The 25,772-nt window shown below is 45.2% G+C and overlaps 1 protein-coding gene across 2 annotated transcripts; it reads left to right on the top strand.

Moving 5' to 3' along the window:
* The first annotated feature begins 1,313 nt into the window (after positions 1–1,313).
* APTX (aprataxin) lies at positions 1,314–23,019 on the top strand. 2 transcript variants are annotated; one of them, XR_008792873.1, is made up of 8 exons: positions 1,314–1,446; positions 3,881–3,927; positions 4,133–4,438; positions 5,092–5,151; positions 6,289–6,515; positions 13,401–13,504; positions 15,348–15,724; positions 22,940–23,019. XR_008792873.1 is itself a non-coding variant. In XM_056117161.1 (7 exons), exons 1-7 carry the CDS (start codon positions 1,314–1,316, stop codon positions 15,500–15,502), a joined length of 1,032 nt encoding a protein of 343 aa, XP_055973136.1. In that variant the 3' UTR covers positions 15,503–15,776. The 2 variants fall into 2 exon arrangements, 1 of the variants encoding a protein (XP_055973136.1); XM_056117161.1 differs by lacking the exon at positions 22,940–23,019 and having other exon boundaries at positions 15,348–15,776.
* The last annotated feature ends 2,753 nt before the right edge of the window (positions 23,020–25,772 follow it).

The raw sequence follows: 25,772 nt of genomic DNA, 5'->3' as shown, positions 1-25,772 counted from the left end.
CCCACGGTGGGCTGCCTGTGGCTACCTGCAGGCGCAGGGGCCGTGTGAAGTATGCTGAGAAGGAAGGAAGTCAGAGATCACAGCCACCAGGAGATGACAGTCACCTGGAGGGTGCTGGCTTCTGTCAGCCACACAAGTGGCCTTAAGCCCCCCTCCTTCCTCCCCGCCCCGCTGGCTGGGGTGTGGTTACACATTAGGTTGTAGTGTTTGCACTCTTGACGGTGATGCTTAGGAAAGTTTGCACTCCTGTAGCTGTGGTGTTTGTATATATGCTTTCTGCCCACACAGGCAGTGGTTGTGTTTGCCAGAGGTTGTTGTTGGTTTCACATACACACTCCACACAAGTTTCACTGCCTTTTTTTTTTTTAATCTTTTTTGGGACCACACCTGGTGGTACTCACATCTTACCCCTGGCTCTGTGCTCAGGGCATTCCCGGCAGGGCTCAGGGGACCATATGTGGTGCTGGAATTTTGAACCAGAGTCAACCATGTGCCAGACCAGTGAGGAAATCATGTTTTGGCTGCAGTATTTGCACCTCTTCGTTGTAGTGCTTGCAGTAGTACAGCTGCCAGGGTTGTGCCCGTGGAATACTTGGGAATGTGGATTCCTCACCATGTACTTGCAAGGGAGGCGATGTTTTAAACTCTTTTGCTATTTCTCTGTCCCGTAAAGATATTTCTTAGGGGCCAGAGCAATAGCACTGTGGGTAGTGCCTTGCACACAACTGACCCAGGTTTTATCTCTGCTATCCCATATGGTTCCCTGTGCACCACCAGGAGTAATTCCTGAGCATCATTGGGTGTGACCTAAAAAAGCCAAAAAAAAAAAAAACAAACCCAAAAAACCTTTTTAAATACTCCCCACCAGAGCTGTTCTTTTTCTGAGCTAATGCCACATTTCACTAGCCTCTTCTCACAGTCTTAATCATATTCTTTGGTAATGTCTGATACATGAGTTTGTCTGCTTCACTGCCCTTCCAGGTCCTTGAAGGATGGGCACGGTGTTAATCATTCTTTGATCCTCAGCTTGTAGTGCAATGTCCAGTGCATGGAATCTGTCAGTAGTCTTAACAAAATATTTGATTTTCTAACATGATTCAGATAGATAGCAGTAAACCCACATTATCTCATTTAATCCTCACAGCAGCCTCATGAGTCCTGTCATTATGACATTTTACGGTGGGGAAATTGAGACTAGGGAGAAGTCACTTACCTTAAGATGAACAGCTGGCAAAATGGCTGGTGGCAGTTCCTGGGTGTGACTCCCTAGTGCCAGCGTTTCCAGTGACCCCATCATGTCTTCTTGCAGAGTAATGATGCGGGCGTGCTGGTTGGTGAGGCAGGACAATCGGCACCAACGAATCAAGCTTCCACATCTGGAAGTGATTGTGCTTGGGCGCAGCCCCGAGACCAAGATCACAGACAAGAAATGTTCCCGCCAACAAGGTAACTGCTCACAGGAATGTAGAGCACCACAAACTGGTTCCTTAGGATCGTGATGACCAAAAGCGTACGAATTTTTCATGGAAACCTTTTGGTTTCAGTCAGCCACAAGCAGGACTTTTAGTCAGCACCACTCACGGCCCTCTTCACTCCTGGTTCCACCCTCTGAAATCGGTAATATCTAAGGCAGGGTAGATTGTATGTAGAGAGTAGACAGATTCTACTCTGCTACTGTGGACTGGTGAGACTAAATCCAGGTCTCTTTCTCAGGGATTTTTTTTTTTTAATAAATTTTTATTAGTGAGCCACCATGAGGTACAGTTATAGACTTACAAATTTTTGTGCTTGGGTTTCAATTATACAATGATCAAATACCCATCCCTCCACCAGTGCCCATTTCCCACCACCACGGATCCCAGTATCCCTCCCACCCCCCATCCCCCCCATCCCCCCTGCCTCTATGGCAGGGCATTCCCTCAGGGATATTTCTTGATGGGTGGCAAGACCACAGAATTCTGGAAATCTCCAGGCAGGCAGAATACTTTGAGAAGTGATGGGATGACCCCATCCTTCACATATTGCCTTTCTTTATTATTTATTTATTTTGGGTCATATCCAGCGATGCACAGGGGTTACTCCTGGCTCATGCACTCCTGGCGGTGCTCAGGGTGACCTTATGAGATGCTGGGAATCGAACTTGGGTGAGCCGCATGCAAGGTAATCGCCCTACTGCTGTGCTATCGCTCCAGCCCCAATATTGCCTTACTTTAGAAGGCTCTGGCATCCTGCCATTGGAATGTCTTTCCTGAGATTTAATGGAATGAAATTCCTCAGAAAAAAAGCTGTATCAAGTACCTCTCTTTCTCTCTTGTAAACTTCAGGCATGCTCTTTACTGCTCAAGCTTCCCATACTCCCATTACTGCCAACCCTTTTCAAGAACTGGAGTCTGTAGCACTGATTAAGATTTCCAGGGGGACTGGAGTGATAGCACAACGGGTAGGACATTTACCTTGCGTATGACTGACCTGGGTTCTATTCCCAGCATCCCATATGGTTCTCCTAGCACTGCCAGGAGTAATTCCTGAGTGCATGAGCCAGGAATAGCCCCTGTACATAGCTGGGTGTGACCCAAAAAGAAAAAAAGAAAAAAAAAAGATTTCCCTTCATGTGATTGACTCTAAGTGACTTACCCCCTTTACTTTTTTGTAGTTCTAGGGAATGAACCCAGGGCCTTACATTGAGCTGCATTCCCAGCCCTTAATCTGCACAGTGGAAAAGCCCTGCTTGAGCAGGAAGCAGAAGTAGACATTGTTTTCTCTTTGGCAGCAGCTGTAGGGACCTGTTTGCCAGCCAGTTTTCTGTCTTTCTTTCCTAGAGAGTAGCAGCGATATCTCTTTTCTGCTTCCTGAATGGTACCAGAAACTTTGTTTCTTGACTCCAGGGTCAGATATTAGATTTGGGGATTCACACATCCATGGCCTGTGCTTCACCATTCAACCTCATCCTCAGCCCTATATTAATCTGTATTCATTATGAAGATTACCTGAACTTCAGTACTTAATATTTTTTCTCACACAGACTCTTGCCATCTTTCTTTCTTTTTCTTTTTTTTCCTTTTGAACATTCTCTTTAGTCTTTATACTCAAAACTGGCCTGAACCAGGAATCCTTTATTTTTTTTTTATTTTTTATTATTTTTTGCCACACCTGATGGTGCTCAGATCTTATTCTTGTTGTACCCAGAGATCACTCCTGGCTGTTCTTGGGAACCTGATGTGGTTGAACCTGGGTCAGCCAGGTGCAAGGCCAGTGCTCTACCTGCTGTGCTGTTGCTTTGGCCCCTAGAAATGTATTTTATCTCTTTCTTTGTTAAAGGCATCTGATGGTTTTATGTAAGAGTGGAAACCGTATTTAATCCTACAACCAAGAGCTGTGAGAGCAGTGGGTTTCCTTCCTTGGCTGCAAAGTTTGAACCAGATGTAGAACAGCTGCTTTGAAATAGGGAAATTTATGAAGCCGCCTCACAGTGACATTAGTAGTAGGTAAGGGAGTCTATGCACTACTGGGCAGTTGATTGGAGGATTTGGTTTGTTTGTTTTGGGGGCCACACCTGGCTCTGCACTCAGGAATCACTCCTGGTGGTGCTCAGGGATCATATTGGGTGCTGGGGATCAAACCCGGGTTGGCTGTGTGAAAGGCAAGCGCCTTTTGCGCTTTACTATTGCTCCGGTCCTTATTGGAGGATTTGGAGCTCTTAGAAATTGATGCATTTGGAGCATCAGTCACTGTGTGACAAATGGTTTTTGCTCACAGGCCTTTGAGGGAACACCTGTCAGGTGGTTTCCCAAAGTGAGGCATCATTTTCTTATAGGGGGAATGGAAGCAGGAGACTGGTTCTTTGTGGTATTTGTGTTTAACTTTTCTTAATCTCTTTCAGTACAATTGAAAGCAGAATGTAATAAAGGCTATGTCAAGGTGAAGCAGGTACGTCTGCATGTAACTTGGATTTTCATTTTATACTTGATCTCCTTGTGCTGTTGATTTTAGAATGTCTGTGCCAGTTAACGAGCAGCAGTGACAGAGTAATAGAAATGAACATTAAGCATGGTGTCCGGCATAGAGCAGTGGCTATATTACTGATGGTTTTATTGCTGTTACTATAATTATTTTTTGCTTGTTTATTCTCTAGGTCGGGGTCAATCCCACCAGCATTGACTCAGTCATAATTGGGAAGGACCAAGAAGTGAAGCTGCAGCCTGGCCAGGTTCTCCACATGGTGAATGAGCTTTATCCATATATTATAGAGTTTGAGGAAGAGTCAACGAGCTCTGGTCCGATGACACCCAGGAAGAGAAAGAGGTCAGGCAACAGGGATTCTTTAGAAAGTAATGCTGCTCCGGAGCCTGAGCCTGGGACTAGACTGGAGTCTGGGATCCACTCTAGCCAATGCTCTGTTTCCCCAAAGAAGAGCAAAGATGATGCATCTACCAAGAAGGTGAGGGTTATGTGCTTAATAGGCGATGCCAAAGGCTAAATGAGATGTAATGATTGCTTAATTGTTTAGCTTACCGAAAACAGACACAGTAAGGGGTTATTAAACCATGATGAAAGAGTCATTTGTTTGTGACATGAAAAATCATTTGACTATCTCATTATTCTCTCTTCAATTCCTGAGGCTAGCCACTTGAAGGTAGGGTGATAGTGGCAGTATGCTTACTATTGAACTGCTAGAGTGAGTCAGGTGTTTGTAGAGCTATAGGAGCACTTTTCAGAGGTCATGTGATTATCATGTGAAATCTTAGGCTGAGTAGATGAAGAGGGTTATGCAAATGAGATTACCCAGCTTTCATCTGGACACACAGCTTTGAATAGCAACACAATGGAATTGCCTGATGGTTGTAAAAGACAAGAGTGAAGTAATCCTGCGTTGGTGGTACAGTGGTGAGCATAGCTGCCTTCCAATCTAGTTAAGTCTTAAAAACTAGTCTTCCAAGTTTGGTTGGACTTTTCTAATAGATACTGTTTACTAATGCCAAACTAAAATTGGTATTATTTGCAAATCATATCTCTGTTTTCTTTCTTTTTTTTTTATTGAATCACCGAGAGAAGTTACAAAGCTTTCAGATATCTCTGTTTTCTTGATTTTAGGAATCATTGGGCCACTGGAGTCAAGGCTTGAAGGTTTCTATGCAGGACCCAAAAATGCAGGTCAGAATAAGATTTTGGCATTAAAGTAAATACATTTTTTTAAAAATTGAATCACTGAGAGCAACATTTACAAAGCTTTCATGTTTGAGTTTCAGTCATACAATGATCGAACACCCATCCCTCTACCAGTATACATTTTCTACTACCAATGTCCCCAGTATCCCTTCCCCCTACAGTAAATACATTTTATGTTTTAAATAATCCCTCCAAGAAGTCCTAATTACAAACAAAATTAGCTATTAGTCCTGATTACAAATGAATGAGATTTGTTTTATTGGACTACTTTTCTGTGAGAAAAAAAAGGGTATTTTCTATTGCCAGGAAATTAGCAACTTTTCTTCTTTAGAGGAGGTAAGTTCTTCAAATGAATATCCTTTTCTTTCTAAACTTTTGGGTTTTTTTGGGGGGGTGGGGATTATACCCAGTGGTGCTCAGGACTTACTCCTGGCTCTGTGCTCAGGAATCATTCCTAGCAATGCTCAGGGGACCATATGGGGTACTGGGGATTGAACTTGAGTTGGACGTGTGCCAGGCAAATGCCGCATCTGCTGTTCTATCTCCTGCTCCCCCATTTTTAGATATTATTAAGAAACGTTGTGTTAAACTTAGTTTAAGGGTACCTTTTCAAGGGTACATCAGACAATATGTTGTGACTGGAGTTACTTGACTCCTGTTGGATTAATAGGCATCCTCTGAGGAGGAGTCTTTGAGTTCCTAATCACAACTCAGTGAGAAGTGTCAGATCCATTATGGCTTCTTGGAACACATGTGCATGTGTCATGGTCTGCTGTTAGAGGGAGGGGGTGATATTTGAGAATATCCCTGAGGATATATCGGGTCCCTAGGAACTATTTCACACTGGGCCTTGTGTGTGGTGTAGAGATTGAAAACACAGACTCTGGACTCAGCTGGACCTGGGATTCCAGCCCAGATTTCCGCTTAATAGCCCTGTGACTATGTACAGGGTGCTCATTTTGCCTGAAGCTCTGTGCTCTCTTAACTGTCAAATTGAGATATTAAGGACCCTTTGCTCAAGATTGTTGTGGGAATTAAGTGACATACTGTATACGCAAGCACCTGGCACAGAGAAGATGCTAGTAGATCTTCATTTCCTTCTCACATGCATTTCTTTGCTAGGTTTACAAAGACGAGCAGGTGGTGGTGATCAAGGATAAATACCCCAAGGCTCGGTACCACTGGCTGGTCTTACCGTGGGCGTCCATTTCCAGTCTGAAGGTTGTGAGCAGGGAGCACCTTCAGCTGCTCAAACACATGCACTCCGTGGGGGAGAAGGTGATTGCAGACCATGCTGGCGCCAGTGAGGTCCGTTTCCGACTGGGCTACCATGCCATTCCCAGCATGAGGTAAGCCTTGGTGGTGGTTCTGGTGTGTCTATGTTCATTATACCGACACTGGGCATTTAATTTCTATGGTTGAATGACTGCTTGTTGTGAGTTTCAACACTTTTTATTGAATTGACACCTAACTCACATACAGTAACAGGCATAATAAGATTTAAAGTTTGATGGGTTTTGACAAATTAATTATGTGCCTAATAATTAGCTATCACTCTGATCAAGGTACAGAGGAATGGTTCGTGTTCGCATCCCTTGTGTTCCTTTCTGTGAGCTTCAAGGAGCGTGGGTGCGAGGGATGCGTGCGTTTTTATGGCCGAGAACTGTTCTCCTGGCTGGTCCACGGTTACAAACGGACAGAGGACAGGAGGATGGGGGAATGGGGAAATAGGGCCCCAGGCTGGTTGGTGGTTTATTTCGCTCTCTTCTCCGTCTCCCCCCTTACAGCTTCATTCTCCTGCTTCTCCTACAGCATAGTTGTTTCTTCCCCAGCATCATTAGATCTCTCTCTCCCTTACAGCAGCATCGTTATTTCTCCTCTTCCCCTATGATAGTGTCATGATTTTCCTCCCCATTACAGCGTAGTAATTTCTCCCATAGTTAGATCTCTTCCCCATTACAGTGTCAGTATTTTCTTCCACATAGTTAGATCTCTTCTCCCCCCAGCTCCTTCCCTTACAGCATAGTCATACAGAAATCATGAAGGGTGGGGGTACACGTAGGTGGGGTTGAACATTGTCATAACAACAAAATCACAAATCACAAATCATCCTGTTAATCGTCGATTGCCTCGAGCAGGCCCCAGTAACGTCTCCTTCATCCTAGCCCTGAGATTATATTCAAGGCTCTTTAGTAGAATGAGACCCATCATTGTTACTGGTATTTGGCATATTGGGTACGCCACAGGGAGTTTGCCAGACTCTGCCGTGTGGGCAGGCTACATTCGGTAACCTGCCAGTTTGTCCAAAGTAGGAATAAGATAATAAGATGTCATAATAAGATGTCGTAACAACAAACAGAGGTAAAGCCACTCCTTCAGGGGAAGTTCTTCTGAAACATTAACTAAAGGACAAAATCTCATCTCTGGGGGTTCAAGCACTTTAGATAACCAGGAAATCCGCTTAAGGATGGGATCCCATCTAGGGTGCATTACTTTCTCCTTTCCTCAGCTAGTAATACATTTAAGCAATCATAGTAAAATTACTTTTTTTTTTAAGGAAAATTACTTCTTACTAATAGTTCTAGTCGTTTTGTATGGACACAGTAAAATATATATATATATATGTGTGTGTGTGTGTGTGTGTGTATATATATATATATATATATATATATATATATATATATACTGGCAGAGGAACCCAGGCATGCAGGCATGCGGGTCCTGGGGCTGAGGTCTCCCCTCCCCCCCCGCCCCCCGAGCAGAGCCCCAGCAGCTGATGACCTCTGGAGCCAGCCAGGGCCATACTGGGACCACTCTCCACACGTCCGGACGGGCCTCATGCATGAAAGAACTGGCAGAGGAACCCAGGCATGTGGGTCCCGGGGCTGAGGTTCCAAGCCTACTCGGATTGGGACAGGGCCTTCTCCACCCAGATCCCTCCCCCTCAATCTTCCAGTAGGTAGGCGCCACACCCACCAGCTGCCACCAGCGCCAGGTTGGTCCCATCAACGGCCAAGACGTAGAGACTATAAAACCCAGCTCCTGGAAGTGCCAAGAAGCGACATCTTATTATCTTATTTTTCCTTTGGAGAACCTGGCAGGCTACCAAAAGTATCCTGCCCGCACGACAGAGTCTGGCAAACTCTCTGTGTCGTACTCAATATGCCAAATACCAGTAACAATGATGGGTCTCATTCTCCTAATCCTGAAAGAGCATTGAAATGGCTCTTTTAAAATCTCAGGGCTAGGAAGAAGGAGACGTTACTGGTGCCTGCTCTAAGAAATCGACGAACAGCAGGATGGTCGTGATCATGATATATATATATATTTATTTATTTATTTATTTTAATTTTTATTAGTGAGACACCATGAGGTACAGTTGTAGACTTACAAATTTTTGTGCTTGGGTTTCAATTATACAATCATCAAATATATTAAGCATAAAGGTTGGCTCTTCCTGGGAGCATCTTGCTATATATCCCAGACTACAGTGCTCAGGCCAGGTTAGTCTTTCCTAACCTCAGCAGGGTCTTATTCAGTTACTTCTTTTTGGGTCATGATAGAGTTTGTCCCATGACTGTGCTCTAGACTTATTATATACTTCTTATGGCACTTAACTTGTCCCATTTCCATGGGTAGCTTACGGCTTGTCCTGGGTCCATTCTTGTCCCTTGCTGGGACCTTCCTTTGGGTGGGGGGGTGTTAGGAAGTAAGGGCAATTGAGGCTTAAGTCAGGTAAAAATGACAGATGCCCAGGAGTAAAGATTATTTTGGAGTCAGTTAACTCCCATGTTATAAAGGATAGCATCAGCTGTCTGCCTGTGTCTATACGAAAAAGCCGTTGCTAAACTATGCAAGTGGCATAAAGGAAAGAGAAAAGCAATATAGGATGATTAGCGCCTGATGGAATTGGGTGTGCCTTAGGAGCACTGTTGTGGAAGTAACTCGATAAATCTAAGCTCCCTATGGGAGGTGCAAGGTCAACCCAGTGTTATCCAACACTTTTCCAATTAATTCTCCCCTCAAATTTGAAGCACTCTTCTGATATTTTTCAGCAGAAATTAGCTTTGTCTCTTCGAGAACTTCACATAAGCACAGTCATACATGTGTACCCATTCTTTCCACTTTTCTTAGTTGTAATTTTGAGACTCATTCATGCGCTTTCATATATTGTGCACATACTTTTTTCATTTTCTTCATGGGTTAATACCTAGTAGTGGAATTGCTAGGCCACAGGGCAGGCACATTAACAAAACTGTGAGACATTATCTCCGTATAGTCCCCTTCCCTTTGTTGTCACACTGGTGAGGTCATTTTCAGTTAGTGCTGCTGCTCTTGAGGGCATTTCTGGCCTGCTCATCGTTTAGTTCCAATGCTTGTTGGCAGTTCTGTATTTTAGTTGTAGTGCTTAAACACACCTGACTGTTGGCCAGAGATTACACACTTTTGTGGTATCAGGGATCTCAGGATTTGGGTGCACATGGGTCGCACTGGGAATTGAATTTGTGATCGCAAGCTTGCCTGGCAGTTGCTTCCTGGAGTCCCTTCCTCTAGCTTCCCCACTTTTTGTTTTATTGTTTTTAGGCCATACCCAGCTGTATTCAGGGTGTACTTCTGCCTCTGTGCTTAGTGATCACTCCAATCCTGGTGGTGCTTGGTGGACCATATTGGGTGTCAGGGATTGAACCTGGTCAGCTAAGTGCAAGGCAAGTGCTCTACCTGCTGTATTATCTCTCTGCCCCCCTGAAACAGATAATATTATTAGAATTGCTTTTCATTATTGTAGCACTGTAGCACTGTTCTCCTGTTGTTCATTGATTTGCTCAAGCGGGTCCAGTAATGTCTCCATCATGAGACTTGTTACTGTGTTTTGGCATATTGAATAATACATCACAGGTAGCTTGCCAGGCTTTGCTGTGCGGGCGAGATACTCTAGGTAGCTTGCCGGGCTCTCCAAGAGGGGCGGAGGAATTGAACCCAGCTCAGTCGGGCCGGCTGCACGCAAGGCAAATACCCTACCGCTGTGCTATTGCTCCAGCCTGCTTTTCATTATTAGTATTATTTTTCAGTTTTTGAGCCATACCAAGTGGTACTCAGAGTTGCACCCTGTAATCACTCCTGGTGGTAGTTGGTAGATCATATGGGATTCCGGGGATGAAATCCGGATCAGCTGCATGCAAAGCAAGTGTCCTACCTGCTATACCCTAGAATTAAATTCCTTCCTTCCTTCCTTCCTTCCTTCCTTCCTTCCTTCCTTCCTTCCTTCGCTTTTTTGGGTGATACCCAGTGCTCAGGAATCACTCCTGGTAGTGCTTGAGGGACTGTATGGGATGCCGGGGATCGAACCCAGGTCAGTTGGCCACGTGCAAGGCAAATTAGTACCCAATTCAGGATCTCACATTACATTTATTTGTTGTCATTCTAGTCTCTCCTAATTTGTGATAGTTCCTCCTTTCTGGGTTTCATAACCTTGACAGTTTGAAACTTTATTTAGAAAGATGTAAGTGAAGAAAGGGAGAACTACATGTTTGAGAGTGAACATAGTCTTCAGACTGGAAAAGGCAAGCAAAGAAATACAAGCTAGCAAGATACATGTTGAACATGGGTTTAAAGAGCAAGTCAACCTAGACACTTTTTTTTTTTTCACTTTTTGGGTCACACCTGGTGATGCTCAGGGTTCACTCCTGGCTCTGCACTCAAGAGTCACTCCTGGCAGTGCTTGGGGGACCATATGGGATGCTGGGAATTAAACCTGGGTCTGGCAAATGCCCTGGGGCTGGAGCGATAGCACAGCGGGTAGGGCGTTTGCCTTACACGCGGCCAACATGGCCGACCCGAGTTCGATTCCTCTGCCCCTCTTGGAGAGCCCGGCAAGCTACCGAGAGTATTCGATATGCCAGACACAGTAACAACAAAAGTCTCCAGTGGAGACGTTACTGGGCCCGCTCGAGCAAATCGACGATCAACGGGAGGGCCTTTACCTTTTTACCTTTTACCCGGCAAATGCCCTACCTGCTGTACTCTCGGTCCAGCTCAAACTTGACACTTTTGATAAGTGTTGATTGGAGACATCTTGTTTTAGAGGAAGTCTTCAATTTGGGTTTGTTTGGTGTTTTTCGTGATTAGATTTTTTTAAATTTTTTAATTTTAGTTTCATAAGGTTGTTCACATTAATTAATGACATTGAATATTTCAACATCAGTCCCACTACCATTACACCTTCCCACCACCATTATTTCAAATTTTCCCACTACCATTTAAGCCTGCTTGCCACAGGCAGATGCTCAATAATTTTTTTTCTGTTGCTTATTATGAATATCATGAGAGTTCCCATGGCTGCTTTTGAGGCCTTGCACTCCTGTTTTTCTAAAATTGTAAATGATTGGGGTCCGGAAACATCTCTGTAGGTAGCTAATCCATTCTGAGATTTCATTTGTGAGTCTCTGGATCAAGTTCATTAATGCGCGTAAATGGCATCTGGAGGCAGTTTGTGGGGTTGACAGCCAGGACCCCCGAGCAGGTGGGGAGATGGGAGGGGACGGCCTGTCCCCGCCCCCATGTGGTCTGGAGTCTTCAGTCCCTGGTCCCGAGTACCTGGGGTTTTCTTCTGGAAGTTTTTGGCCACCAGGGGCTCATTTGGAGTGGGCAGAGAGAGAACACCTGCTCCACCTGAGGCCCTGGAGAAGTTGGCTCCACACAGGGTCTGGAGAAATCTCTGGCGAGCTGCTGTTTTCATTGCTTTGTCTCTCGATCAGGGTCCATCATGCACTTTAAAGTTCTGATTATGGGGCTGGAGTGATAGCACAGCGGGTAAGGCATTTGCCTGGCACACAGCCTACCTGGGTTCGATTCCCAGCATCCCATATGGTTCTCCTAGCACCGCCAGAAGTGATTCCTGAGTGCAGAGCCAGGAGTAACCCCTGAGCATTGCTGGATGTGACCCCTCCCCCCCAAAAAAAGTTCTGATTAGATTTTTTTTCCCTAAAATATCACTGAAATGCTATTGTATTGCTCTCAGTGCCTCAAGGATTGCCTGGTGTTGAAATGGTTTATTGCTTGTGATATTAACCTTATCCACTTTTATCTAAGTGGTGGTGTCTTGTGTTTCTCTACTGTACTATATGAATTTCCCCTTTGTGATTGATAAATATCTTTGGGAGAATGGTTTGAGATTATACTACTTTCCTGATTCTCCTCAAACTTTAGTTCAGTGATTTTAGCATCCATCGGTGCTCCTAACCTGCAATACGACTGTGGTGTTTACCACTAGAGATTTTATGTTTCTTCATTCCTTCTAATTTATTAGTTGGAAATTGTGTGTGGAAGAGCTGTCTCTCCTGTTATCTATATGTTCGATCATTTACTAGTGTGGACTCATAATTATTTTAGTCTATAGGTCTTTTTTTTTTTCAATTGAATGGAATTTCCTTAGAAAAGTGTGAGAGTAAAGAGAGGGATACATATTTTAAGAGGAAGCAAGGGTTCCTCCAGAGTGGGGAAAAGCGAACAAGGAGACAGAAAGAGAACAGAGCTTGAAAGAGCAAAGCTGTAGCCTGTAGGTCTTTATTTTTTTCTTTTCGATGAGCGAGGGGCATACCTGCATGTGTTCAGGGCCTTGGTGCTCAGGGATGTTGCTCGTTTGCCTGGGAAACCATGTTGTGCTACGATCTAATCTGGGGCTCCTGCACAGAAAATGTGTGCTCCTTTGATTTCCCGGCCCCCTAATCTGCTGGTTTTGGTTCAGTCTGTTTACATTTGCTTTGTTCCAGCTTTGGTCATTGGCAGCTCCTTTGGGTTGGCTTCTGTGCTGCTTTTGACATGAGCTGAGCAGCATTTTTTGAGTACTTTTTGTTTGTTTGGGGGCCACTCCTGGCAATGTTCAGGAGTTACTCCAGAGTCTGTACTCAGGAATCACTCCTGGTGTTCAGAGGACCACATGGGATGCTAGGGATTGAACCTAGGTCTTCTGTACGCAAGGCAAATGCTTATCTGCTGTACTATCTCTCTGACCTCATTTCTTTCCCCTTCAGTGTCAGGAATTGAACCCAGGACCTCAGAGGTGTGAGATATCTGCTCTACTATTGAGTCATTTCTAGATCATTATTGTGCACTGTTCTTGAGTGAATGAATAAATAAAAGCACTATTTTGTACATGACCATACTTCTGTTAGTTACAATGGTTAAATTATAATTTATAATCAGTTTAATGATCAATTTTCTTCCCTCTCTACTAGCCAAGTACACCTTCACGTAATCAGCCAGGATTTTGATTCTCCTTGTCTTAAAAATAAAAAGCATTGGAATTCTTTCAATACAGAATACTTCCTAGAATCACAAGGTAAATGTTGTTCTTCAGTTTTATGTCTGTTTCCTTAAATAATGTTTCTCAAAAACCTGTGTTCTGCTTTTTCTTCTTGATGAGAAAGAACCCTATTTCAGGAACACACATACACACACACACACACACACACACACACACACACACACACACACCTAAAAAACCCACAAAACCAAATGAAGACCAAAAGCTGGGTTATTTGGCTTGTTAGTGGATTGCCACTGCTGTGAGTAGCCTTCTAGGGCATCTAGAAAGAATAGAAGGGTGTTTGATTGTAATAGCAAGGGATTGAAAGGCTGTTCTGATAATTATTGGAGTTTCTGGATATTTAAACTCTGAGCAGTTCTTCCTCTCATCTGACATGATCAGGGCATGATCTTGGGGAAAGTCTTCCGTCAAGGTCCTTAAAGACAGGGAGGCTATGTGTGTGTGCATGGTCATGGTCACAGTCCTCCTGTTGTTCATCGATTTGCTTGAGCGGGCCCAGTAACGTCTCCATCATGAGACTTGTTACTGTGTTTGGCATATCGAATACATCACGGGTAGCTTGCCAGGCTCTGCTGTGTGGGTGAGATACTCTCGGTAGCTTGCTGGACTCTCAGAGAGGGGCGGAGGAATCGAACTCGGGGTCGGCCATGTTGGCTGCGTGCAAGGCAAATGCCCTACCGCTGTGCTATCGCTCCAGCCCGTGTGTGCATGGAAGGATGCATTTCCCAGTGTCTATATTGTTCAGCTTCAGTGCTGGGATGTTAATGATGACAGCGACCCTCCCACTGACTGAGGGTTTTTGAGGGGCAAAGCTCTGTTAATAAACCTTTGACATTTTATCATGAATTATATAGAGCAGCTGTTTCTCCTTTGGAGGGCATGTGATCCCAAGGTATCCCAAGGATGTGACAGGTGAAATAGGAAACCACGGCCTGAGACTCGGGTAGGTCAGGGGGCAGCAGAAAGGAAACGAGGTTTGGAGGGGGCACATGGTTGGAACAGGGCCGAGGAACAGCGGTTTTGCACAAACCTGAAGGGATGTCATCATCTCAGAAATAGGTTTTCTAGATTGAGAATCTCATCAAGACCATTTTCCTCACAGTGAGTCTAACCTGAAGTTTACTAGCTTTAGGACTGTCCTCCCGTTGTTCATTGATTAGCTTGAATGGGCCCAGTAACGTCTCCATTATGAGACTCGTTGTTACTGTGTTTGGCATATCGAGTACATCACAGGGAGCTTGCCAGGCTTTTGCTGTGCGGGCGAGATACTCTCAGTGGCTTGCCAGGCTCTCTGAGGGGGCAGAGGAATCGAACTTGGCTTGGCTGGTGGGCCGTGTGCAAGGTAAACGCCCTACCGCTGTGCTATCGCTCCAGCCCAGCTTTAGGACACCTGGCATATTTCATATTTTCATTTGGAATCAGGTTTTCTCTTTCTTTCTTTCTTTCTTTCTTTTCCTTCCTTTCCCTTTTTTTTTTTTTTTTTTGCTTTTTGGGTCACACCCAGCATTGCACAGGGGTTATTCCTGGCTCTGCACTCAGGAGTTACTCCTGGCTGTGCTCGGGGGACCATATGGGATGCTGGGAATCGAACCCGGGTTGGGCCACGTGCAAGGCAAACGCCCTACCCGCTGTGCTATTGCTCCAGCCCCTCCCTTTCTTTTTCTTTCCTTTCCTTTCCTTTCCTTTCCTTTCCTTTCCTTTCCTTTCCTTTCCTTTCCTTTCCTTTCCTTTCCTTTCCTTTCCTTTGTATCATATTGAAGTTCCCTCCCTCCCTCCCTCCCTCCCTCCCTCCCTCCCCTTTCCTTCCTATCAGATTGACTTTCTAGAGTAAGTCAGCTTCTGTCCTTGCCTGCAGCTGTGGTGGAGATGATACAGGAATCTGGCAGAGTGACAGTCCGAGACGGGATGCCTGAGCTCTTGAAACTGCCCCTCCGTTGTCACGAGTGCCAGCAGCTGCTGCCTTCCATGCCTCATCTGAAAGAGCATCTCAAGAAGCACTGGTCGAAGTGATTCTGTGGAGCGTGGTCTACTGCACAAACTGTGGCTGGCTATCCAGAGCTGGGCACCTGTCCTGCATTGTGGGTGGACCTTTCATTTCTCGAATTAAAATGCACAGCTTTGGGGGCTGGAGAGAGAGTACATCCTTGCAAGGCAAGTGAGGGCACTTGCCTTGCATGTGGCGAACCTTGATTCAACCCCTGACACCACATATGTTCTCCAGAGCAGCATCAGGTATGGCCCAGACTGCACCCCTCACCCCCAATAAATCAAAGCTTGTCCTATTTGTGACTGGGGTAGTTCAAAATAGGTTTGGTATTAGGGTTTGTTACGGATGTGTTTTCTGATGAGGATGGCTGGGACATGAATAGCACTATGTTCCAATATGAAAACCAGAGGCTGATTATATGTTCCTTCGTGTGTGTGTGTGTGTGTATGTGTGTGTGTGTGTGTGAGAGAGAGAGAGAGAGAGAGAGAGAGAGAGAGAGAGAGAGAGAGAGAGAGAGAGAGAGATCAGGGATTTAACTCGGACCTCATGCATGCAAAACTTGAACTGTACCACTTAACTAAATCCTGGCTTGTATTTCTGTCTTTACATTTATCTTCCTGGATGAGAGGGAGGGGGCAAGGGGAGAGAGGAGACAAATGATTTTGTACATGTGGAAGATGGAAAAAAGTTTGCAGGGCATGCTTAGTAGTGTGGTTGGGGTTTACTCCTGACTATGTGCTCAGGGATCACTCTTGGAGGTCTTGGCACCATATAGGGTGCCAGGGATTGAATCAGTTTCAGCTGTGTGCAAGGCAAAGATCTTTCCTGTTCTCTCTCTAGCCCCTAAATTTTAAGTTAAGCATCTGAGCTTTGTATGCATATCTTTCATACATTCTTAAGAACCCGCAAGTGCGGAAAAATCCACTTTAGTGCTAAGAAAACCACCCATGTTCTTTTTTTCTCAGAAAGTCTGTCTCATTAGCAAACTGAGCACACTGGTGAGATGTGGGGGTGAAGTGACAGAGTTTTATTCTTCCTCTTCTACTTTTTTGCAGGGAGAGGTTTTTTTTGGGGGGGTGAGGGGGTTGGTAGAGTTTTTTGTTTGTTTTGTTAGGCTGCAGCTGGCAGTGCTCAGGCCTTACTCCCGGTACCATGCTCAGGGATCACTCCTGGTGGGGATCAGGGACCATAGGCAGTGCTGAGGATCAACCTTCATGATTACCTGCAAGGCAGGCGCCTTCCCAGCTATACTATTGCTCTGGCCCCCTTTGTAGAGGGGCTGGGGGTTTATTTCTCCAGCTCCAAAGAGCTAGCACTGCCTCATCTTATATCTGCAGATGGTATTTTGATTTTTCTGTTGTTGTGTTTGTTTTTTGGGGATCCCACCTGGCTCTACTCAGGGATAATGCCTGACTCTGCTCAGGGATCACGCCTGGCAGTACTACAGTGAGTATATGGTGCTGCAAGCAATGCAGGCACCTTTTCCCCACCTAAGATCTTTCTAGCCCTGGGGTTTTATTTTAATATCAGGGGTTCCTGGACTGTTAGGGAAATACTGACCAGACGTATTCCTACCATGGTTCAACTTCAGATTACTTTTTGCTGGACTGCATGAATATTTTATCTGAAAATAAAGTTATTTGTTTATGGAAACTTTCAGGAGTTAAAGTAAATCATGAAATCAGTTTTATGCACGAAAAGGTAGTTGTTCAGTGGTATAATTTTTTTTCCCTCAGAACAAATTTGGACAGAACAGTAACATCAAGTCAGGGAATGAAGGGAAATGTAAAACATTGCTGTAACAAAATTATTGAATTTTGGGGTTAGATGATCTGATTTTCTGTCAAGTAAAAAAAACACCACATTTAGTTTTGATTTTTGGGCCACGCCCAGCAGTGCTGAGGGGTTACTTCTGATTCTGTGCTCAGGGATCACTCCTGGCTGTCCTCAAGAGGGCCACTTGGGATGGCCAGGATAGAACCCCAGTTCGCCAGATGCAAGGCAAACTCTCTGCCTTCTGTACTATTTCTCTGGCCTAAAACCAATATCCTTAACAGTCGCTTTCCTAGGGCTACAAGAACTTAACCCACAGAGACCTCAGTTGACCTCAGTGTCTTTACAAATCAACAAGATGCTCGAGTGGTTTATGGTTGAGCGTGAGTATACTAACAATTAGCAGTAATTAATGTTTATAGCAGCTAGCATTTGTCCAACTCCTATGAGTCTGGTATTATGTTACATACTTTATTTAACTCGTCTCATTTACTTCTCACTGCATGTAGCTCTGAGGGTAGGTTAATCCCCATTTAAAGATGAGAACCAATAGTCTATAAAGGATCCTGGGCTTCCGAGTTGGACTTGGTGCTGGTCTTGGTTTAAACCCATTACTTGCCCTCTCAGTTGAGCACTATAAATGTAGTGTCCTGTTACTTACAGGCAGCTGCAGCCGGATGCTCCCCGGAGACTCTGGGCGTCTACGGGGCAAAGGCTTTCCGTGGCAGAACACTGATGTCTCTGACTGTCGGTCCCTTTAAGACCCCTTTGTTCGTGTGCTCTGGCCTAACACTTCTCGTTTCAGTCCACGGCTCCTTCAGCACACTAGGAATATGGTCCTTTTTAATCAGCTCAGCTACCTCCAATACCTGTCCGGCTCTACCCTGGGCCTACAGGCCTGCTCTGTCATCGCCTTTCTCTCCTGTAGGGGTTCATGGGGTACTTTCCTATTGGATTACAGTTCTAAGCATTTTAAGAAGTGACGTTGATTTGTCCTTGCTCCTCTCAAAGGAGCTTTAGGTTTATTTGAGTTACTCCCATCACAGTGCTCCTAAGGCACACCCAGTTCCATCAGGCACTCCTCCTAGTATTCTGTCTCTATTCCTAATTCTTTTTTTTTTTCCTTTTTGGGCCACACGTGGCGTTGCACAGGGCTTTCTCCTGGTTCTGCACTCAGGAATCACTACTGGCGGTGCTCAGGGAACCATATGGGATGCTGGGAATTGAACCCGGGTTGGGTCAGCTGTGTGCAAGGCCGACGCCCTACCGCTGTGCTATTGCTCCAGCCCTCTAATCCTAATTCTTTATCTCTAATCTCTACTTTGTGCACTTCTTCCCCTATCAGTTAATCACAAATATCCCCAAATCAGACCCTGAAACCAATAAGTCAAGTCTTCTGAGGACTCTGGATTTTGTATATGTAAGTGAAACATGACTTTTCTCTTTCCTTTATGTCCTTTCCATAGTTTAGAGCAAACTTTACTATTTTTTCCCCCTCAGGCCCCAATTCCTAAGGTTAGAACCAAATTTTCTTTTTTTTTTTTAAAATGTAGGAGTATTGCTATTTATTCAGCCATTGATTAGACTGATTGAATTGGGCATGAACTCCATCAAATTTTCTTTTTTTAAAATGTAAACACCGGGGCCAGAACTATATAGTACAGTGGGTAGGGTATTTGCCCTGCACACGGCTGACCTGGGTTCGATCCCCAGCATCCCATATGGTTCCCTGAGCATCTCCAGGAGTGATTCCTGAGTGCAGAGTCAGGAGTAACTCCTGAGCATCACCTGGGGTGGCCCTAAAAATGCACCCCATCCTCCAAAAAAAGTAAAAACTGGTCTAGAAAACCAACTAGAATTACTGATTCACAGTCTCCTGGACCCAGGAATTTTATTTACACTAAAGTTGGAGAGCCACAATATTAAAAGTGACAGAGGGTGCTGGAGATAAAATTCAGTAGACTGAGTACTTGATGCTAGAGGCCCAGTTCCACCCCTGCAATCAAATTGTCCCCCAAGAACTGCCAAGAGGGCCCCCCCAGAACTGAGTCAGAAATATCCCCTGAGTACTGCTGACTGTTGCCCAGAAACAGACAACCCCCCCAGTGCCCCCCAAATAAAAGTATTTGAATGTTGAGATTGGGCTGCCTATACTTCCTGGTTGGCTTTCTGGGCTAAGGTTCAGGCCTATCTTCTGCAGAGTCTGGACCAGGTAAACAAGGAAGGATGACTGTATTCCCATGTGTGTTGGAGGTTGCTCTGTCCCCAGGCTCTTTGGAGATGACCTGGACTTACTGACCATTTCTTTCCATAGCTCCCATCTCTTCCGCCCAGAGCTCTCTCTCAAAGACTTGGTCTGGGGCTTGGAATGAGTGTAGCTAGCCTTAGGCTTGGGGCACAGATGGATATTTTCCTTTTCTGGACCCGTCTCTGATCTACCTACCAATGATCTTTCCATGGACCACACCAGAGCATGCTTAGCATAGTTATTAAGAATTTGTACATTCAGGGGCATGGCATGGAGCCTGGCACTGGCAGCCAGTCACTGGATATCCGGGAGTCAGGACTGGGTCCGAACTGGCCTGCCTCTCTCCAAGTAACCCCAGCTCAGACTTCCACAGAATGATGAAGATTTTTCCATGGGGTAGATTAAAAAATATATGCAACCCATGAAGACTTGGCTCTCCAGAATTATGTATAGGTACAGTTTATTCCTGTTAATAGGGGATCTATTATCTTTTACGTGCTTCTGTATCCTCTTGGTATCGGGATTCCAACTTGAGAAGTTCTCTTTGGGAGGGAAGGATCCTCTCTGTTCATTGAGATCTCAGGCACCAACTGACTGTCTCCAGGATGCTTTCTGTTTGTTTTTTTCTACACCCACCAATGCTCAGAGTAACTCTTGACTCTGCACTCATAAATTACTCCTGGCCAGCTGTGCAAGGCCAGTGTCCTACCTGCTGGACTATCTTCCGCTTTCCTTAAAGGCTGCAGGTCAGGATTTTTATTTCAACTCAGCTCTCCCTCCACTCCCCCCCCCCCCCCCCTTAGAAATTCTCAGTGGGTTCCAGAGAGCTGGAAGCCCTTCCTGACAGGCTCCTAGTAATTTGATCTAAAAGATGAGGACTTGAGCAAGATGAGCTTCTTGAGGAAAGCAGCACCACTCATCCTATTAGAGATCACTTGCATCATGACCCCCAGGTCAGTGGCACGGACTGCATTTCTTCCAAACAGGATGTTAACAGTACGAACTGTCAGTCTGAAGACCAGTACAGCTAGAAGCATCTTGAATTACTGAACTAAGGCAGAGATCTCCCTGAAGCCCAGGCCGAGCCAATGCACTATATTTTTCTTTTTCCCTTTTTTTTTGGGGGGGGGGAGCCACACCTAGGAGTCGTGCTTAACTTACTCCTGGCTCTGCACTCAGGCATCCCTCGTGGGGACTTGGGGGACCCATATGGAATGCTGGGGACCAAACCTGGATCAGACACATGCAAGGCAGGCGCCCTAGGCGCTGTCCTAGACCTCTGGCCCCTCTGTTTCTCTTTCCATGTGCAGGGGGTAGGGGCTGAGGCCCATATCCAATAGAGGCATGTGGTCTCTGGCAGTGAATCCAGGTGTCATACATGCCAGGAATGTGCTCTACTACTTAAGTTGTCTCGGACTAGGAATTATAGAACATCTAAGTGAGTTTAGAGCTGGGGGGTGGCACTCATGCCTTGTATGCATGACCCCTTGAGTTCAGTCTCTGGCACCTCACCCACCACACCCTTCTCGAGGTTCCTTAATTTGGAAACATTCACAGTTCAAATAAAGTGCTCACTGACTTTTATTTTCAACTTTTAGGCCATACCTGGTGATGCTCAGGACTTACTCCTTTTGGTGCTTGGGGGGGACTATATTGATGCCAGGCGTTGAACCAGGGCCGACTGTGTGCAAGGCAAACACCCGACTTGCTGTACTATCACTCTGGCCCAAAGTTATTTTTTCACTTTTGGATATTTTGGATCCACTGAGCTGTACTCAGGGACTGTTCTGTTACTCAGGAGTGACTCCTGCTGGTGCTTGGGGAACTGTAAATAGTGCCGGGGGATTCAGACTAGATGAAAGACCGCACCTTAACCCCTATGCTATCTCTCAGGCCCTCCAGTGAACTTTCAGTTTCACTGTTTTTGGACCACAGCTGGTGGTGCTCAGGGCTTACTCCTGGCAGTGCTCAGAAGACCATCTGGGATGCTGGGGATTGAACCTGGGCCAGCCACGTGCAAGGCTAATGCCCTACCACTGAACCATCGCCCCAGCCTGGCATATTAATATTAACATGTTGACACTGGTGCATGCCACTGGTGACTCAGACCTGAATGAAGTTTAATGAACACATTGCGGCACCAGCATAATGAATTAAAATCAAAACACAAATTTTAAGAACACTATTTTGTAAGGAATTGTAATCAATAAGAGGAAGCGGGGCCAGGGGATAGTTCTGTGGCAGAGTCACCTTCCTTGCAAGCCTGAGGCTTGTGAGCCCTTGATTTTGACCCCCAACACTGTTCCACAGACCTGAATAACCCCTGAGAGGCCCTGCTGTTGGGGATACATGGTACCACAGGGAAGCCCATCTCTAGAGGGCCACAGGTGTGCACGACAGCTGATGAGCACCATCACCAAAGGTGGATGATGATGTCTGGTCACTGCAGTGTGGAGGGGAAGCAGGGAGTGGGGAGAAGAAAGGGCCTAATTTAAAAAAAGAGAAATGGGGACCAGAGAGCGAGTACAGTGGGTCAAGTGCCTGCCTTGCTCCCTGGCACTTCATATGATTCCCCACCACCAGGAGACCAGGAGTAATGCAGAGCCAGGAATAAGATCTACCAACTACCTGGTGTGACACCCCATCCCCCCTCCCCCCAGCAACAACAGCAGCAAAAAGAGAATGAACAACCACGACTATGCTATAGGAGACGCAATGAGGGACAGTTTGGAAGAGTGAACACCTTTTCATTTCTTCACCCAGGCTACTAAGTGATTTGAATAATAACTCTTAGAACGATGTGATTAATAACAAGAGTTAGAAGGAACCCACACAAGATAAATTATATAGACCCATGAAACCTCTTTTCCAGGTGAGCTATTGTTGATAGAGTTCCCAGAAAATTGACATTCCTTTTTTTTTTTCTTTTTGGGTCACATCCAGCAATGTTCAGGGGTTACTCCTGGCTCTGCACTCAAGAATTACTCCTGGCGGTGCTCAGGGGACCATATGGGATACTGGGAATCGAACCCGGTCAGCCGCATGCAAGACAAACGCCCTACCTGCTGTACTATCACTCTAGCCCCGATTGTTTTTTTTTCCTTTTTGGGGACATTCCTCTGTTTACCCCAAATTTAGCATTGTATTACACATGGATGGAGTCCTCTCAAGGTACAGGGTGTACTGCTTGAAGAAGTAAACCAAAAGCGTATACATCACATTTGTTGTTGTTGCTGTTTGGGGTCCATATCTAGAGATGCTTCAGGAGTTACTCCTGGCTCTGTACTCAGGAATCTCCCCTGGTGGTGCTTGAGGGACCATATGGGATACTGGGGATTAAACCAAGGTCGGCTGTGTGCAGGGCATACGCCCTACCTGCTGTACTATTGCTTCAGCCCTATGCATTACATTTGTGATGAAAAATTGTTACATTTCCCAGGTTCTTTGCCTCAGTGTGTCATGCAGCTTGACAGCCAGCCACGGATATGTTCCCAGACAGAGTGCTCCTGGAGTCTTATGCCTGAGCACAAAGGTGGCTTCATGGAAGATAATCCTTGTCCCGCTGGCTCCCAGGCAGCCTGATCAGAGGCTTTAAACACTGTCTATGGAATCCAAGAACATCCGAGAGCATCCACCCAATCTGCAACTCCCCTGTCTGTTGCTAGGAGACGCAGCACTCCGCTCCAGGAACCACCGCACGTACTGCTGGTCTGCGCATGTTCCAGTCAGGGTTTGCAGTCCCTGCTGCAAAGATCAGCACACAGCAGTACAGGAGGCACGTGTGCAGTGGAGATGGGGCCTCACCGGAAGCCAGAGTGGCTAGTTCCCTCCATTCTGAGAAGGGTCAGGAGTGAGCAAACTAGACCATGCGAGCACTGGGTTTGGAATTCCCTTCTGCCTTGAGTGGGATGGGTTAATTTTTTTTTGGGGGGGAGTGGTCACACCCAGCGATGCACAGGGGTTACTACTGGCTCTGCACTCAGGAATTGCTCCTGGCGGTACTCAGTGGACCATATGGGATGCTGTGGATCGAACCCTTGGTGACCGCGTGCAAGGCAAACGCCCTACCTGGTCTACTATTGCTTGGGGTGGGTTAATTTGGAATCAAAAGGTTTGTTGGAGGATTTAGCTTTGTGCTGCTGTATCATAGTAAAGCAATTTAAGCACCTTTGAGGAATTTACAGGCTGGGTTTTTTATTTTCCCCTCTTTACTGCTGGTGCTCAGGAAAATGCCTGGTTGTGCTCAGGGTTCCCTTCCTGAACATATTCAGAGAACCATATACAGGCCTGGGATTGATCTGGGCTTGGTCCCATGCAGGGAGAGTGCTTTAACCCTGTATTCTCTGTCCAAAGATTGGGGTTCTTGATTGGGGTGAGGGTTCAAGTCCAGTCTGTAATTCATTTCAAACAGTATTTCCTCTGTTAGTGACATTCCTTTCTTATCCTGCCTATCAAAGCCAGGCAAGGAAGTTTATTTTTTATTTATTATTATTACTATTATTATATTATTTTGGGGGTTCTTTCGGTTTTTTTTTGCTTTTTGGTAACACCCGGTGAAGCTCAGGGTTTACTCCTGGCTCTGCACTCAGGAATTACTCCTGGCAGTGCTCCAGGGACCTTGTGGGATGCTGGGAATCGAACCCGGGTCAGCCATGTGCAAGGCAAACGCCCTAACCACTGTGCTATTGCTCCACTCCCTATTAATCACTTAATCACTTAACTTCCCGTTAGTCGTCGATTTGCTCGAGCGGGCGCCAGTAACGTCTCCATTTGTCCCTGTCACGTGCTAGTGTAGCCCAATGGCATCTGTTCGCTCCGGGAACATGAAGGGCCTCAAACCGATCGTTCATGATCTTGATGAAGAAGTCTGACCATCTGGTAGGTGGGCGGCCACGCGGTCTCTTGACATCCCGTGGAATCCAATCAGTAACAGCTCTAGTCCAACGGTCGTCTTTAAATCTCATTACGTGACCAGCCCATCTGATTTTCGACACCTTGGCAAATGAGACAGCGTCCCTGATCCTTGATCGTCGACGGATGTCAGAACTCCGGATTCGTTCTGTCATTTGAGTGAAACGTGATATTCCAAGCATAGCTCTTTCTATTCTTCTTTGGGAGACCTGAATAGCGTTCTCATCTTGTTTGCGTAGGGCCCAGGTCTCTTGAGGCATATGTTAATGCAGGAAGAACAGTGGAATCAAAGAGATGTGCCCGGAGCCGGAGGTTCTTTGTCCTCTTAGCTATTTCTTCGACGTTCTCTCCCTATTATTATTTTTTATAAAATATAAAAAATTATATATATTATAAATTATATATGTTAACAATTATAATCCCTATTATTATAAAAATTATTAATCCCTATTATTATAATAATTATTATAATATTATTATAATATTATATCATAAAAATTATTAATCCCTATTATAATCCCTATTATTATAAAAATTATATATATTAAAATATATATTAAAAATTATAATCCCTATTATTATTATTTTTTATAAATACACTTTAGAGTTATTTTTTATAAATACACTTTAGAGTTATTTTTCAAATTAATTAATTAATTAATTATTAATTATTAATTAATTAATTATTTATTTTGCATTTTGCATTTTGGGACACACCCAGTGATGCTCAGAGGTTACTCCTGGCTCTGCACTCAGGAATTACTCCTGCCAGTGCTTGGGGGACCATATGGGATGCCGGGGATTGAACCCGGGTCTGCTATGTGCAAGGATAACGTCCTACCTGCTATACTATTGCTCCAGCCCTGAAACATTTTTTAATTTTTTAAAATTAAATCACCGTGAGATAAACAGTTACAAAGTTGTTCACGATATGGTTTCAGTCAATACTCCAACCCCCTTCCTGTCATCTGTGTACATTTCCCCCCACCAGTGTCCCCAGATTCCCTCCTTGGCAAGGAAACTCTTATGAAAAGAAAGCAGATGAATATGAATAGTTGTTTCAACTTCAGCTAAGAAGGATGATTTATACTGAAGTGGTTGCTTCAAGAGAGCAGATGCAATGTGACAGGCTGAGCTGAGGGGAACCTAAGACAGTGTGTGGCTGCCTGCTCGGAGAGCCGGGAGAACAAGTTTACAACACTCCCTCAGGCTCAGGGCGCCACATGGGGGGCTGGGGACTGGACCCAGGTCAGCTGCATGCAAGGCAAGTGAGTCTGACCCACTGTACTAACTCTCTGGCCCCCAGGTCTTTTTTCTAAGACCCGTAGGTGCTCTTTGAACTTTCTAAAGCACATTGCAAA

The sequence above is a fragment of the Sorex fumeus genome, unplaced genomic scaffold (genome assembly GCF_029834395.1).
Source record: "Sorex fumeus unplaced genomic scaffold, SorFum_2.1 ptg000034l, whole genome shotgun sequence".
Lineage (NCBI taxonomy): Eukaryota > Metazoa > Chordata > Mammalia > Eulipotyphla > Soricidae > Sorex > Sorex fumeus.
The sequence above is the reverse complement of the archived record's forward strand: the minus strand, read 5'-3'. Positions and strand labels throughout refer to the sequence as shown.